This window comes from Cherax quadricarinatus, chromosome 1, assembly GCF_038502225.1.
Source record: "Cherax quadricarinatus isolate ZL_2023a chromosome 1, ASM3850222v1, whole genome shotgun sequence".
NCBI classification, from domain to species: Eukaryota; Metazoa; Arthropoda; class Malacostraca; order Decapoda; family Parastacidae; genus Cherax; species Cherax quadricarinatus.
Genome location: NC_091292.1, coordinates 28,915,461 through 28,932,966, shown reverse-complemented (window position 1 = coordinate 28,932,966; position 17,506 = coordinate 28,915,461). Strand labels below are relative to the sequence as shown.

At 37.1% G+C, this 17,506-nt stretch overlaps 1 protein-coding gene across 9 annotated transcripts in view; it reads right to left on the bottom strand.

Moving 5' to 3' along the window:
* Window positions 1–17,506, bottom strand: part of kug (FAT atypical cadherin kugelei) — a 913,302-nt gene that overhangs the window by 218,319 nt on the left and 677,477 nt on the right. For 8 of the 9 annotated variants that reach the window (XR_011394610.1, XR_008406862.2, XM_070104239.1 and 5 more), the window contains exons 7-9: window positions 14,458–14,655; window positions 14,011–14,163; window positions 7,599–7,815 (exon numbers count right to left, since the gene is read on the bottom strand). Coding sequence is in view for 7 of the 9 variants with exons in the window: in XM_070104239.1 (XP_069960340.1) it covers window positions 7,599–7,815; window positions 14,011–14,163; window positions 14,458–14,655 (568 nt within the window). In the remaining 2 variants the exon portion in view is untranslated. The remainder of the gene's footprint in view (window positions 1–7,598; window positions 7,816–14,010; window positions 14,164–14,457; window positions 14,656–17,506) is intronic. The other variant, XM_053775130.2, reaches the window with a different exon arrangement.

The window sequence follows — 17,506 nt, the reverse complement described above, 5'->3', positions numbered from 1 at the left end:
TATACAAATAATAATCTTGAAGTTGACATAATACAAACAATATTACAATAATGGTTCAAGCAGTAATATTTCATGGATTGGCAGGTGTTTAATAGATTAGAGGTCATATAATATAATATAATAACTGATTTGAAGTTGTTTTGGTTAGTATTGAGAGATGAGATGATCATTTACTGACCGCTTGGAGTTACGACCACCTCTCCGACCAATATACAAACCTGAGTAATGTATATTAGAGCTGATTTACTCTATTCTGTTTATTACAGTATACAATATACAGTATAAACATTGAAAAATATACTAAAATTGTTATAAATGGTGCAAAGGTGACATTACAAAACTATTGAAAGATGGCTGACACAAACGTACTACCAGTACAATATCCTCCTCACTTAACCCTTTGACTGTCGCAGGCCCCTTTCTGAAACTGTCATTCTATGTCGCAAAATATTCGAAAAAAAAAAAAACAATTCTTACCAAAATGTTAGGATTATTTTACTGAGTGTTTAAAGCCTAAAAAAAATTTTTTGCCATCAGTACTTACCGAGATACAGAGGTGCAAAGTTGGCAGAAAATGAGCGGCATATGACAACAGCAGCGAATGTCGCCCACCCGGCATTCTTTTATTTACTCCAATTCAAAGGTTTCTTGTATTTTCCAATATTTTTCTTTTCTAAGTAACTTATGTGGCCTGTGAGACCAAAGTAAGGTGCATTGTTCAAATATACACTCATTGTTTACAACACAATAACTGAACAAACATTATCACTATTAGATTGTGTACAAAACTTGTTTACACAAACAATACAAAACATTGTTTATTACTATTGTTCCATAATATATATACATATGTACAGTCACTGAACACTTTTCTAGAACTGCTGCAGCTTATGGAACTCTTTGAAACATGGGTATATGCAGAGTGGTACTTGACACTCCTCACACATAAAACGAGTGTCTCTGCGTGTTTGTGGGACTTTTTCTTGAAAGCAGTAGGAGGCAGTTGTATGGGGTAGTGATCACCAGGCCTCAAATGAGATGGCGTGTGTTAGTAATTTTGTGGGTGCTGGTCTATTGCAAGTGTTGCTCCTTGGTACTTGGTGATTATTTGTCTGATGACTGACAAACAAAATTCACCATATTCTGGTTTGTTGTTGGTCCTCAACTTGTATATGTTATAAGCATTTAGCATGGAAATATCAAGAAGATGGAAAAAAAGTTTCATATACCACTTATAACTCTTGTGTATACAATCAGCAAACCCAATCTGCATGTCACATTTGTCCACTAAGCACATATTGAGGTTGTAGTCCATAACAGCTGCAGGTTTTAGAATGGGTTCATTGGTCTCTCTATTGTGCCTGCCAGTGTGTGCCATTTCATTTCGGTGAACTGATGTCAACAATGTGACATCACATTTGTCATGCCACCGAAATGCCATGATGTCACTGGCAGCAAAGGCCTGCACCTCACCTCTGCGAGTGCCAGCATCGAACCTTGGCATATGTTTACGATTACTACGCACATCTGTCAGGTTCACTCACAAGAAATCACTGAGTATGGGGCTTGTGAACCAGTTATCAGTATATAATATATGCCCCTTACCAAGATATGGTTCCATCATTGTTATAACCACATTACCAGAGATACCCAATAACTTCATGGTATCTCTCAATGTAATACTGCCAGTGTACACAATGATATCCAAAACGAGACCACTTTTGCAATCATACAGTACAAATAACTTTATACCAAAGCGTTTCCTCTTGCTTGGTATGTATTGCTTGAATGAGAGTCTTCCTTTGAATAAAATCAAAGACTCGTCAATAACAAGCTTCCTGAAGGGATAAAAATACATGCAACACTTTTCTTTCAGGTACATAAACACATTTCTGATCTTATATAACCTGTCGCTTCTATCAGGCCTTGTTTTGTCTGAAAAGTGTAACATACGCAATAGTATCAGAAAACGATTCACACCTATAATGTCACTAAAACCTGGGGTTGAAATCAGGCATTCTGTTGCCCAGTATGTGGTGACAGTGTGCTTATACACATGTGGCATAAGCATTATTGTGGCAAAAAACAGGTACATCTCTGCCACAGTTGTGTCTTTCCACTGGTGTAGCTGTGACCTTGGTGAGAGAATTGTATTTGCCATGGTGTACTCATAGTATGTGTTGGTTTCCCTGACAATAATGTCCATCAGGGGTTCATCGAAGAATAACTGAAAGCATTTCAGTTCAGTAGCATTGTTCCCAAGTGTACATGATGGCCGTATTCCACTTTGTGTTTCATCAAAGTCATGGGGATTGGGAACAAACTCGTCACCTTCCTGCCAATCCCAGATGGGGTCTGCTGGTGGCTTCTGGATATTGAAATGCGGTTGTGGTTGTGCAAGTTGTGGTTGTGCAGGTTGTGGGAGCGTGGGGCTGGGTGAGGCTGGTTGTAGTTGTGCAGAGTTAGCAGCGTCGGTAGTAGCATGGCCCGCTGCTGGTGCCACATGACTCGTGTCACCATCACTATCACCACCACCACCTGCTGCCTCACTCACATCATTCATACCCATCATAAAAATATCGTCATCTTCACTATCATGTCGTGGTGTAGAGCCACGGGATGTGCTCCGAGATTTACTCCTTCCCCTTGGAACAGCATATGGCACACTACCAGACTGCATGCTACGTCGTACATACTGCCACTTCGCTGGGGAATATTCACCCTCACTATAGCAATTAGAACTGCTTTCAATAGCTTTGAAATCACTATCACTATCACTTTCACTGCTCACATCTGAGCCTTGTACACGGGCAAATAGTTTCCTCTTTCGTCCTGGTACAGGTGAATGTGAACGAGCCGGCCCAGCACCAGAGGTGGAAGGTCGTGGGTCATCTGGGTTTTCATCACTAATTACGTTATCCTGGGCACTGTTTTCGGTCACACCCACTTGAAAACCCTGGAATTCACTTTCACTGACGCTTTCATTGCTGTTAGAGCTATCACTTGGGAACAAAAGACCTCCAATCCGCCGAGGCATGGTGAAAATGGACTACCAAGATGGCATTCCCACAATGCACCACTGAGTCCCAGATTTTTTTCACAGGGTGCACACCCACTACTCAAGACCCATTCTCTCTCATGTAGGCCTACCAGCTTTCTCCCGCGTGATTTGAAGCTGCTAGAATTTACGCATATAAATACGTCAGAAACAGTGGCGCATAAGACGTATATATATACAACTGAAACAGTCAAAAGGGTTAATGACCCATTCGCTTACCGACCTACTCTTAGGAATGGCACTCAGTCATTAAGTGAGGAGAGGCTGTATACCATAAGTCCAGCCTCCTCTACTTCAATGTATGTAAAAGGAATATAGGATGGTATTTTAGTTCAGCAAAATATAAATACAGTGGTACCTCGGTATACGTCCTTAATCCGCTCCAGGACCTTGGACTTATACCAAACAGGACGTATATAGAACTAATTTTCCCATAAGAAATATAAGGAAAACGATTAAAAAAAATCCTATTGTTATTGGCATATTATACATTGATGGAGTTGTATAAATAAATTAAACACTGCCTAATACTAAAATATGTAATTTAAACACTGCTTAATACTAAAATACATAGATAAATCTGAAAGAATTAGATGAAATAAATGCAAATTTAACGTCACTTTACTTTGCTGAAAGAGAGTCCCCTTCTTTTTTCTGTCTCTTTTTCCTATTTGGACCAGGTTGAAGCTCACCAGGTTTGACTTTTACTAAAAATCTGTCCAAAGAACTTTGTTTCGTTTCTGCCTTCTCCTCAGGATGTTTCGGAAATGTGACATTGTCTAGTCATTCCAGACAATGCTATTATGGCTTGTTTGGGCTTTGTGGGGGTGGTACTTCTCTGCAAAGTTTTTGACGTCCATCCATTTGGCAAAGATTTCCTTGATTAATGAAGTAGGGCCTTCTTCTATCTCCTCTTCTGAGCCTGAAGAGAGTACATGCATCTTAGTCTTGTGCTCCTCTTTCTTAAGTTCCTGCAGCTCCTCAGTGGTCAGCTCTCCCCTGTGCCTCTCCACTAACTCCTCCACATCACCATCACTCACATCCAAACCCATGGACCTGCCCAGAGAGACAATATCCTCCACTATAGAAACAGCCTCAAAGTCCCTTTCAGCCACAGCTTCCGACCACAAATTTCTCCAAGCAGAGTTCATTGTTCTGTATGAGACTTCCTGCCAGGCTTTGTCAATGAGTTACGCAGTGGACGATAGTAAAGTGATCTTTCCAAAACTCTCTCAGGGTTAACTCTGTGTCAAAGGTAACTTTAAAGCACCTCTGGAATAGTGCTTTAGTGCAGAGTTTCTTGAAATTACTGATGACCTGCTGATCCATGGACTGAATGAGAGGAGTCGTGTTAGAGGGGAGAAACTTATCAATGATGAGGTCAAACTCCAGCAGCACATAGTCCTGCAAGCTTGGAGGGTGAGCTGGAGCACTGTCCATTATGAGGAGGGCCTTCAGAGGCAGGTTTTTCTCCTCTAAATAACTTTTTACACTTGGCCCAAACAACATTAAACCATTCACTGAAATATTCTCTGGTTACCCAAGCCTTGCTGTTTGACCTCTGCATCACAGGTAACTGAGTTCTCTGCACATTATGTTTTTTAAGGGCCCTCAGGTTTTCAGAGTGGTAGATCAGTAGAGGCTACAGTTTGCAATCCCCACTTGCATTGGCACAGAACAAGAGAGTTAACCTATCCTTCATTGGTTTGTGTCCTGGTAATGCCTTTTCCTCTTGTGTAATATAGGTCCTGTTAGGCATTTTCTTCCAAAACAGGCCCATTTCGTCACAACTAAAAACTTGTTGGGGAACAAAACCCTCAGCCTCCATAAATTCCCCAAACTCTGTAAAAAAAATCATTGGCGGCATCTTTATCATTCTGATAAAGCACACGAGTCATATTCCAAACAAAGGTCATATACCAAGCAAAAATTTTTGCATCCAAACAGGATGTATACCAAGTTGGACTTATTCCAAAGCGGATGTATACCAAGGTACCACCGTATATGTATATGTGTGTACATGTTTGTGTGTATGAATTTCTGAATATACATACATGCACTTTCATATGTATACGTGTATGTATGCATGTGCAGAAGTATATTTATGCAATAAACCCCCTAATTAATGGACCTCCATATAACTGATTTTGGAAATTAAGAAAAAAAAAACATTGGCCAACCAAACGTTGGAGTCATTGGATAAAAGGAGTAAAAGTCCATAATTATGGATTTTGTTCTTAACAATAATGTCCAGTTGTCTTCTGAAAACATCGGACCAAGTCTGACGATTCCAATGTTTGTCCTGTATAGGCCAGTGTGTCCACACTTAGGACCTGTCTGTTTTCATCGTTCCTCGAGCCATAGGCCACCTGTGCCTATTTAGTGTCAGTGATTGCTCATGCATACACTCATCATTCAGTCTCCAATTTTCCCTGGATTTACAGTGTGTCATGTGACTTGTTGATGTATTAAGTAAAGTGCAATTAACAGTGACTTCTGAAGCAAGTGGTGGTGCCAAGAGGAAATGTATGATTCTCAGTGTTAAGCAGAAACTCGAACTAATAAAAAAGGTCAAGTTTGGCGTCTTCTCAGTCACCTGCATTTTCACTACTCGAGCTTTACAGCTCCTGTGACTTTGAATAAGTTATTTCTAGTCACCGCTATCAATCAGCGCAATTTACAACTCATCTCTCCATCACGAAAGCTAAGTAAAATTACTGTAAATTACATATACTATAAAATTACTATATAGTACAATACTGTAGTACTACCATTCTAAGTGTCCAGTAGCCTTCCCAATCAGCAGACGAATTCCACTAGTTCAGAGCTTTGTCCATTTGACATTGCTTACTGCTGATGACTTTGCTGTGTGACTTACAGCCTTTGGCTTGAACCAAACTCTGTATATGGTTGCCAGTAGGATGCATTTTTTTGTGTTCCTTGAAAGGCAAAATTTTGCATACCAAGAACTCCCTAAAACAATCAATTCTAAAATTTTCTATCAATATTTATATTTTTATTTGATAAACCACAAGTTTTCATGATAAACTGTCTTCTTTTATTCACTTTAGTTGTATGCATATTATTTCCCAAACAGGTATAAATATATTAACAGGAAAAACATACACAGATGTTTCTAAAGGCCACCAAATCTAGACCAGATGCTTCTCTAAATCATGACATTAGTATTTCTCCAAAGCAGTGACTGTGTACCTGATGCATGTGCTTCATTACAAATGGTTACTTGTCATGTTACACATGATTTTCATGCATGGGCATGCATATACAATGATCATGATTTTTCTGGCTAAAAGGGAGACAAACTTAGGCCAAGCCCTGCCTATGGATATTTCTGGGTGTCTCTCTAGCAGTCCATTTTTATAAATTGCCTACAATATGACACAGTTTCAGATGTTCCGATCTCACTGCTCAGCACTTTGACACTTTCTTCCAGTATTTTGAGTTCTAGTATGATTCCTATGAATGGTTCAGTGAGAAAGAATGCAAAATATAGAATACCTGAATAATAAAAAAATGAACCATAGCATTTGAACCATAAACCATGGCATATGCCACCTTCTCTTGCCAGCTTTTTCTTGCAGGCTGTTCCAGATGGAGCTGTAGAGCTATGACATAGCCATGACATACCTACCATAGGTTTCATTCTACCCATCTTCCCTACAGCCTGGCCTGAGGCCAAACTTCCTTGATGATTACCTGGGCCATGAGACAGCAAACACTGTACAGAAGAATGTAAACATATGCCATATAGGGTAAAAAGTTATCTAACAGTTTATTACTGGTATTAAGTATAAGAGATTATACACACAACTTGATATTCCTATTAGCAATGTACAGAACCTTCCACAGAAAGAAGTTATAAATCTTTCTTTCTTTCAACACATCGGCCGTATCCCACCGAGGTGGGGTGGCCCAAAAGAAAAAACGAAAGTTTCTCCTTTTACATTTAGTAATATATACAGGAGAAGGGGTTACTAGCCCCTTGCTCCCGGCATTTTAGTTGCCTCTTACAACACGCATGGCGTACGGAGGAAGAATTCTGTTCCACTTCCCCATGGAGATAAGAGGAAATAAACAGGAACAAGAACTAGAAAGAAAATAGAAGAAAACCCAGAGGGGTATGTATATATACACTTGTACATGTATGTGTAGTGTGACCTAAGTGTAAGTAGAAGTAGCAAGATGTACCTGAAATCTTGTATGTTCATGAGACAGAAAAAAGGACACCAGCAATCCTACCATCATGTAAAACAATTACAGGCTTTCGTTTTACACTCACTTGGAAGGACGGTAGTACCTCCCTGGGTGGTTGCTGTCTACCAACCTACTACCAAGGAGAAGTTATAAATATAGAAATATAAACCATGTAGATAGCCAAGTAGACCTCTCTTAGTTTGTGACAATTACATCATTCCATGAAACATACAATTTTGTAATGTACAGCAAAAATTCAATGTCTTAGATTAATTTACATTTTGTAATACTGTAAATATAAATATTAAGACGAGACAAATCTTACCAATAATATCAAACCAGAGTTGGTCACCATCATCATCATTAGCTTCAATCAGAGTAACATGGTGACCTATAGGGTCACTTTCCAGAACCGTCACACGAACCTCTGGCTGCTCCCGAATAACAGGTGGGTGTGGAGATGTTTTAAGTATAGGCACCAAGTTAACAAGTACCAAGCACGAGTTAGATTTTTGTGGACGTCCATTATCTATTGCTTGGACCTGAAAGAAGTGTAATAACTTTCTTGAATTAGGAGTTTTTGAAAACAATGAAGTGTATTAGAAATGCCTTCAGGATCTCCACATCTCTCTCTCCACTATAGTGTTTAGCACAATCCAAAATGCTATATTTAAAGTAGATACAAAAAACAGGTGAAACTTTTTAAAGAACCTTTTAAAAACATAAATTACTACAAGAAAATATTAATAATTTCTTCTAAAAAACTATACATATGAGGCTTGGTCAAAGACCGGGCCACGGGGGCAGTGACCCCCGGAACTCTCTCCAGGTAAACTAAATGCTTCATTTTAATAAATTGGTTGTTTCTGTCACAAAGAAAGATAATGCATTCACCATCATTCTTTCCCTAGCTGTCTTCCCAGAAGCACATGGACATCACAGTTCAAATTACCAAATGAACTAAACCTCAATTATTCTTTAGAAAGCAAGCAGTTTCCATCTCTAGTTATCAGATTTGGATAACTTCTTTCTCTAAATTCCGCCACATACAGTGGAACCTCAGTTTTCGAATTTAATTCGTTCCAGATGTCGATTCAACAACCAAAATGGACAACAACCAAAGCAATTTTTCCCGTAAAGAATAATCTAAATAGAATAATCTGTTCCAGACCCCAAGTGACAATATAATATATTACTAATGTACTAACTACTACATAAAACAATGTATAAAATTATACAGCACAGGGAAACTAAAAATGAATACTAAATTAAATTTAACTGAAATACTGTACAATAATTGGAAATTTAACTGGCCATTACATATCAGAGAAGAGCTAATGGCATACTAGAAGCAGGAGGCAGAGGAGAGGAGAGGTATTGTTACTGTTTGGAAGGAGAGTCACCTTCTGTTAACCCTTTTCGTGTTCCTGTCGTATCATGGCTTTAAAGTCAGTGTTGGTGCTGCCATGAACTCAGCTCACTCAGATAAGCTGTTAGAAGCAAATTTTGGCCTAGATATGAAAGAATGGGTCTATGTGGTAAGTGTGCACTATATAAAAAAATCCTTCAGCATGCAGTGCATAATGAGAAAAAAATGCAGCTGTGTTTTTAGTTTAAAACAAGGAATTTGCAGTTATTTTTAAATGGTTTTTATGGTTGCAGTCTGGGTTTCTTGCTTTCATTTGATAGAATGGAAGATATTTTACAGAAATGGAGATGATTTTGATTGGTTTCAGGACTGAAAGTAACTTAAAATTGAGCTCAAAGTAGAAGAAATGTTCAATTTTTGCCAATGTTCAAGAGTAAACAAATCACATCATGCATCCATGTCAACTGGTGGGTCTAATATGCATTCACAAATGAGCTGATATTATTTATATAATTATTACAATAATGCAGTAGTATAACAGTATATTTTCTATTTTTTGTGTGAATAAAAATTCAAAATGGAAAGCAGGCGTAATATAAGAGGGCCTGGAGACTCTGGAGACATGACTAATGAACAGAGAAAATGTTATTTTATTGCCAGGAATGTCTGCATTGTTTATTCTGGACCCTATTTTGAAATTGGCATCTTTTGAAATTTGTGTGAAATTGGCCAATCTGTCAATTTCTGACCATTTTATTAAGTATTTGAAATAGGTGAATGGGCAGTTTCTTATACTCAGTCGACAGAATAGAAGGAATACTAGCGGAATAGCTATGAGTTTGGTAGACTGGACCAATGGAATGGGCCAAAAATAGGGCGTAAATTAGGTGAAATCGCCGATGCGTAAGTAAGTTTACCATTACTTGCTTATCATTAAACTACTGTTATAGAACAGATAACCAGTGCAAGCTTATACTGTCAAACTTGTGCCATTATAAGAGTTAGCAGTTTCCCTGTACTATATAATTACATATTTTAATCTACTCTTTATGTATTAAGTTTGTTTCTTTATTTTCTCTTTTGACTACCATAACCTACAGACTATTAATTTTAATTATCACTTCCAGTACCATTCAATATTATTGCTCAGTATTAATACAACAGTTCAATATTAAATCATAAAATTGTACCATATTAAGAGTTAATAGTATCTCTTTAAAAACATTTGTTTTAAAAATTATGTACTTGAAAAAATCCATTATCTAGTAAGATAAATAAGTTTAGTTTCATAATATTAAGTCCAACATAATACATTGTTCAAAAGTCTAGTTACAGAATCACACACAATCATATGATTACAAGCATTGATCCTGATATCAACCTTTTATTAAATGACTTACACACATCGAACAGCAACTGTAATTATTATACAGTAGACTAAGCAAAGACATTACTCAGAGCCAATAATAACACAACTATCTTTAATTACAATGTCAGATCTTTGAGCAAACATTACAATGACCTTACAGCATTACTCAATTCCCTGCATACCAGTATGTCAATCATCACACTCACAGAATCCTGGCTAAAGCCTGGTACTACAGATGTCTATGCCATTCCTGGTTACACAGCCATACACAACTGTAGGACAGACCAGCAAGGGGGTGGAACAGCTATATACTATTCAGATCAACTTGAATGTATCAATAATTCTTGCAAAAGGGACAAACATGGAGAATATATAATAGCTAAATTTAAATCAAAAGACCTGGAAAAACCCTCTCATAGTCATAAACATCTACAGAGTACCACAGTCAAACATTTACCATTTTAGTGACAAATTAGGAAACATGATAACTGATGCACACATGAATGAAGACCACTTACTGCTCACAGGAGATTTCAACATAAATCTCCTACATGACCAGGACCCACAAGAAACCGAATTCACAAACACTATGAGTAACTGCTTGTTGCTACCAATAACAACAAAACCCACAAGAATCTCCGAGACCAGTGTCTCCTTAATAGACCACATCTGGACTAACACCATATCCCCTTTAAAATCAGGCACAATACAGACAACACCACAGACCACTACCCTGCCTTCTTCATAACCAACCTAGGTAAATTGCCCTAAAACACTACTAAAGTTACCTTCAGACTACATAAGGAGACAGCAGTTAATAACTTTAAACAGCTATGATTAACATCAACTGGAATAATAAGCTAGAAACATATACAGATACTGATGAATGCATCAATAATTTTCTAAAAAAAAAAACATTATCTCTATAACAAGCATTGCCCCCAAAAAACTAAACAGATCACAGCTAAGAGACTAAACAGTCCCTGGCTAACACCCAGCATCCTTAAATCCATTAACACAAAGCATCTATATGAAAAACAGTATAGAATGGGCCGAATAACCAGAGACTATTCTAAACGTTACTCATCAATCCTTATCAACCTGATAAAAAGGTCAAAAAATATTGTATTATGAGAACAGATTACATAACATAAAAGGTGATATGAAAAAAGATCTGAAAACCCTATTTGAAATTCTAGGAACTAAAAAGATATCCAAAAACAAAACACTCAAATTAACAAAATCAGATGAACCCCTACTCCCACCAACTGAAACAGTAAACAGACTCAATGTTTTCTTCTCCACCATAGTTAAGAATCTAGCAAGCAAAATCCCAAGCTCAAACACCCATTCATCAGACTACCTCACAGGTACCTACCCAAATGCACTATTCCTAGCTCCAACCAACCCAACAGAAGTTTCGTGCATTATCAACACCCTCAAAAACAAGGCAGGAGATATAACTTACCACCTTTTATGTACAAAAAAGCTTCTCAAGTACTGTCACCAATTATTGCAATACTCTTTCACAAATCCATCGAATCCTCCACCTTCCAGTCAATTCTCAAAATAGCGAGGGTCATCCCTATCCACAAACGAGGAGATCAAACAGACTTGAATAACTACATATCAACATAGGTAGATCTATTCCTACCTCGTCTCTTAAGACATACTCAACCCCTCTCAGTTTTTATTCAGGACTAATAAAAGCACAAATGATGTTATTATACCCATGCTAGAACTAATATACACCGCTCTCGAGAAGAAAGAAGTCCCGCTAGGAATCTTTATTGATTTATGTAAAGCTTTTGATACAGTCGACCATGACTTGCTGCACATTAAATTAACACACTATGGTATAAGAGGGCACTCCCTCAACTACTTAAAGTCATATCTTAGTAACAGAAGCCAATGTGTACACAAACTGAGCTAACTCTTCCACACAACCAATTACAGTTGGGGGTCAAACAAGGAAGTGTCCTTGGCCCTCTCCTCTTTCTCATGTACATCATCTCATGAATGCATCATAACTACACAAACCCATATTATTTGCAGATGACACAACATATGTCTTCTCTCACCCAAACCCAGTCATACTGGCGAACACTGTTAATACTGAATTACAGAAAGTATCTACCTGGATGATGACTGACAAGCTCACACTCAATACTGACAAAACCTATTTCATTCAGTTTGGAAACAGAGCTACAAATGTTTCACTTAACATAATGCTAAATGGATCACCCATCACAAGACTCATATGCAGTATAATGTGATCCTTTATTGACAATGTTTCGCCCACACAGTGGGCTTTTTCAAGTCACAAACGGATCTGTTTGTGACTTGAAAAAGCCCACTGTGTGGGTGAAACGTTGTCAATAAGGGATCACATTATACTGCATATGTGTTTATATTTCCATTGTGCTGGTATTTTATACCATTTACTTCCATCCATACTTATTCTTGTGCCTACTACATGTATAGAACACTAAACTCAAACATAAACCCTTCACTCAAAATTCTCCTCACTAACCTTAGCAAGACGCACAACCATAACATGAGGCACAGATAACTTTTTGATGTACCCCGTGTCCACCTTACACTGTGTAAGAACTCTATAAACATAAAGGGCCCCAAAATTTGGAATTCATTACTAGTAAATACTATAAACTCGATCTGAACATCAATTTAAGACTCTTCTCAAAAACCATCTACTCATCCTAAACTAAACATGCCAAAAAGATCTCCCAATTACCTTAAATCTTAACACTTCAAAATTTAGTTACACAAAGTTCATACATAACATAATACTACATTGTAGTATAACAACCTGTACAAAACTATACTGCCTTACACCATAATGTAACATTCTCATACTGTAACCTACTTTCACCAATGCTCAATATTATATTCCAATAATATAACTTAAATATTTACTATTGATATACACCATCTACAAAATACTTTCAAATTGTTCCAATGTAATATCCCCAGATTGTAACTTGAGTAAACTTACTATGCACAACTTAAACTATGACCAATTTCTCTAGTATTAAGTAGTCTGTAAGCCATTAATTTAGTCTGCCCATAATGCCATGGCATGATAGTGGCTCTCTTTACACTGAAACTCATTATTGTAACTACAGAATCTCAATGTAAACTTGCAAAAAAATAAAAATTGTATTGTATTGTATTGCCTTTGGGTTAAGTGTATTCTAACCTAACCACTCTGTAATCCAGCAGTCACTAATCTGGCACCCTACAGGTCCTGATGATGCCAGATTAGTGATGGCCGACCTGTACTAGTGAAGCAGCTATGAGTTTGGTAAACTGGAACAAAGGAATTGGCCCAAAATAGAGCTCAAAGTGGGCAAAATTGCCGATGCATAAATATCACCAAGACCATTAACTTTGCAAGAGCATAATTTCGTAAGTTTTCCATCAAATTTCAAACTTTTGGTTTCATTACCTTTCTTATGAAATGATAGACATTTCATAAGAAAAAACGTTTTTTTTTTTTTTTCGAAAATTCTTTGACCCCTGAGAGCAAGTTTGTTAGCAGGGGTCACAACACTGAAAGGTTTAATATGTCAGGCAAATGTCCTGGTGTTGTTTCTCTTCTTTGACTCTTTTCACAAATAACACCTTTTTCTGGCTCACTGGTTCTTTGTCTCACTAAAAACCTGTCCAGTGAGGGTCATTTCAAGTTCCGTTTTAACACTTGTCTAAATTGAGACTGAGACATTACACTGTCCTTGTACATGTTAAAGAGAGATGGATGGCCACTGCAAAAACTTGTCCATCAACAACCAAGAGACTACAAAAACCAGGACGTGTTTTTCTTGAACACCTACTTCGAAAACCAATTTATTCAACATGTAATGCAATTGACAACCGAGGTTCAACTGTACTATACATTTTAGTTTTTACAACATTTTGCCCAGAAAAAGACTCGCATTCACACATCACATATATATTTTAATTTTAGCAGTAACATACCGTGAATTCATAATCTTCCCTTGGATCCAATCCAGCCTTTGCAGATATTACACCAGTCTTTGGATGAATCTTAAACAGGCCATGAAATTTGGTAGAATCTATGCGATAACTTACATTCCCATTATCATCTTCATCTTCATCCACTGCCACAACCTGTAATGAGTACGAAGTTGACATTATTCTATACAAGGAGTCAGTCAAATTAATAATGATCTAAAAATTAAGCTAAAAATGAAATCACATATAATCAAAATTAGGTATCCTACACATGCAACTACACCATGAGCAGACACAATACAACATTCAGTATTTTCTATCATTACAATTAACTACAGCACCAAGTTATAAATTCCACAAGTGTGGATGAGAATTTTAAGGAACAAGCTATGGCACTATTCATCTATACTACTAATTACCTGCTCTAACCCAACCCTGCAAGCATCTTACCCTACATATAGGAACATATTCCAGCTCCACCTCCTCCTCCACCCTCTGTTGGTCTTCCATTATTTCCACAAGAGGGCCGGAGCTCCTATACTCTTTCAGGATAAGGGAACCTCCCCCAGATCCCTCATCTTCCTCTGCATCTTTCACCCTCACATTCTTGTAAGGGAGGAAGTAGTCAGCATCAGGTGAGGAGAAGTTCTACGCAGCCACATGGATTAGGGATTAGCTATTATTAGTGGTTTATTTGGCTGAGCAAAAGGCAGTAATGGAGAGTCAGAATTTGTATGTGACAGGTTACCATGCATTTCCTCATGTACAATGGGTAACGTGTGTCTGAATTTCTTATATTGTAGTATAGATTATATTTGTTGCACATACATTTCCTCATGTACAATGAGGAACATGTCTGAATTTCTTATGTTATAGATGATATATACAAATATACAATGGTGAGTCATTAACATACAATTCATATATGATATGGTCATATGCATTGCTACTTGATAAACTATACAAAATATATGTACAACTATAAGAGGTCTTCCAACAATGCAACATTACCATCTTAGTTAAACTTGACAAAGTTAATGCACTGGCACTGCAATCATACTTAACATTTAAAGTATGCAAAACAAGGAATTATGGTAGTTAAAATTTTGCATCTGTATTCAAATGAAATGCACTACCATTTTAAAGAATAAACTTGACTGTTAAACAACACAGGCATTTTGGGGTTAGGAAGAACAGTTTGCATATAATTACTAACATCTCTGTGATTATTGTAACGATATATAGGAGTATCTGTATTTAGTGTAACTATTTCTTATTTGGTATCAGGCTTTAATATGTATTACTGAAGAGATGTGGCCATGAAGCAGAAGGATTTTGCCAACACCGATAGTATTAACATGCTAAATCCCGTGTATTGCTCGAGTAGATAAGTCAATAGTACAGGCAGGCCCCACTTTACAGTGCTTTGTTTTACAGCATTTTGCTAATGCAGCGGTTTTCAATTATACCCATTCTTCATTTATTCAGACTTCCTACAATAAATATATTCACCACTCACTATAAGCTAAGGATGAAAATATTTTAATGTAAGTAATGTGTGTACTTTATATGCATTTTTTAGGCCTAACTCTATTGCTCACTTAACATGTTTACACTATCATATACTATCAGGCTTCCATAAGTATTTGAAAGTGAAAAAAGGCTATGTTTTGCTTTACAGCAATTTTTCCTTTACAGCAGTAGCTCGGAACCTAACTTGCTGTATAAGCGGGGCCCTCCTGTACTGCCTCTCAAGCCACTAATAATTTCAACTAAAAGTATTTTCACACAGCATTGAAAATAAATGTTACCTCATATGTTTTGCAGAAATACAAAGTTAAAAATTGAGAAAATTAAGAAATATAAGTCGGTGAGCATCCAAGATAGTGCTTATTTCCATTAGACGTATCACACCATAAGGCCACATGCTATAAACTCAACAGAGAACAAAATAGTTTTACTAGAAAAATACATGTAACAACTTCAGTTTATAACACTCATTATGAAGCAAAACATTTTCAAGTTACAGACTTAAAAAATCTAAACCAGTAGCCATAAAGAGCTGTAACAAAGTATTATTTTCACACAAAATTATTTAATTTATGCCTTCAGAAATGCAATGTAAACAAGTCATACTGTGGTAAAAGATTTAATTTTTTCTTAAATATATATATTTTTTTTAAATTTCATAAAATATGAAATAAAATTTCTTCGAGTGTTCTGGATAATTCTGTGTTCAGCTGCATAACACAGTAAAAATCTGAAATCTGGTAACTCCATGAAAGCATAATCCCACCACTGACAAAAAAATTTGTGCAGAAAATATTCCGACATCAAAATAACTGTTTTATTGATTTTTCTTTAGTGTCTTTAGTATAAAATTATATTGGTCAAATGGCTTCGAAACCAGGGTATATAGTATCTGCTGATGGTTCCAGGGTTCATTTCTGCCACAGTTCAGTTTCAGACCAAGCCTTCTAAATTAGAAAGGAAATTTCCAGGCCTATACTCGTGTACTTGTGCAATATACCTATGATCAGTTTCGATATTTTTTTTCTTGAAGACTGGCCTGAGGTTAATCGTCCCTGTTGATTGCCTGCTCAGTCAGGATGTTGCTGCTGACAGGCACCTGGCTCACCTAGCCATCACAGCCTGGTTGATCTAGTACTGTGTAGAGGCAGTGGTCCAGTTTTCTTCTATGCTTGTCCTGGCACAATTTCTGATATCTGCAAAGTAGTTGATCAAAGACTCTTCGATCATGGATGTTACACACTGTTTTCTTATTGTGCTCATTGCACCCCAGCCTTTCAATATGCTTATCTTATATTATCTCTAGTATCTTTCAATCCAGTAAGTTATGCTAGTGTGAAGCTTAGGACTAAGCCTTCAAGTATCTTTCTGCTCCAGAAAGCACATTACAAATATTATGAGGTGCTCCCAGTGGTTTAAATGTTTTATTGGTTCAATGCATGATATCTCTCCGGCATTGAACTGAGCCATCAGTGCCTAACAAGACTCTAGATATGAGAGCACAGCTTGTTTGAATTATGTCACCGATGGACTTGTTTATCCTGAAATAAAATTTTTCAATATCCACGCTGTCCTTTTTCTGGTCTTTGCTGCATTTGTCTTATTGTGTTCCCTAAATGACAGGTCATTTGACATTATTACACCCAAGGCTTTTATATGCTTCCTTCATTCTATGAAATGGGCCTCCTGTATTTTGTAAAAAGTATTTGACTTCAGTACCTTCATTCTTTCCACACCTGAGCAATTGAAATTTGCCACCACTGAACATCACATTATTTTACAATGTCTATTGCAAGACTTTGTTTACATCTGCTTGCAATTATTACACGTCTTCTACTGAGGCACCTTTCATGATCACTTTGTAATCGTCCATGAGGGATGATAGGAATCTGTGGCTAGTGTTGCTGTAAAGGTGCCACGACTGAGCTCTGGAGTAGTGAACTTTTCATTTTGCTAAGGTTAGACTTTG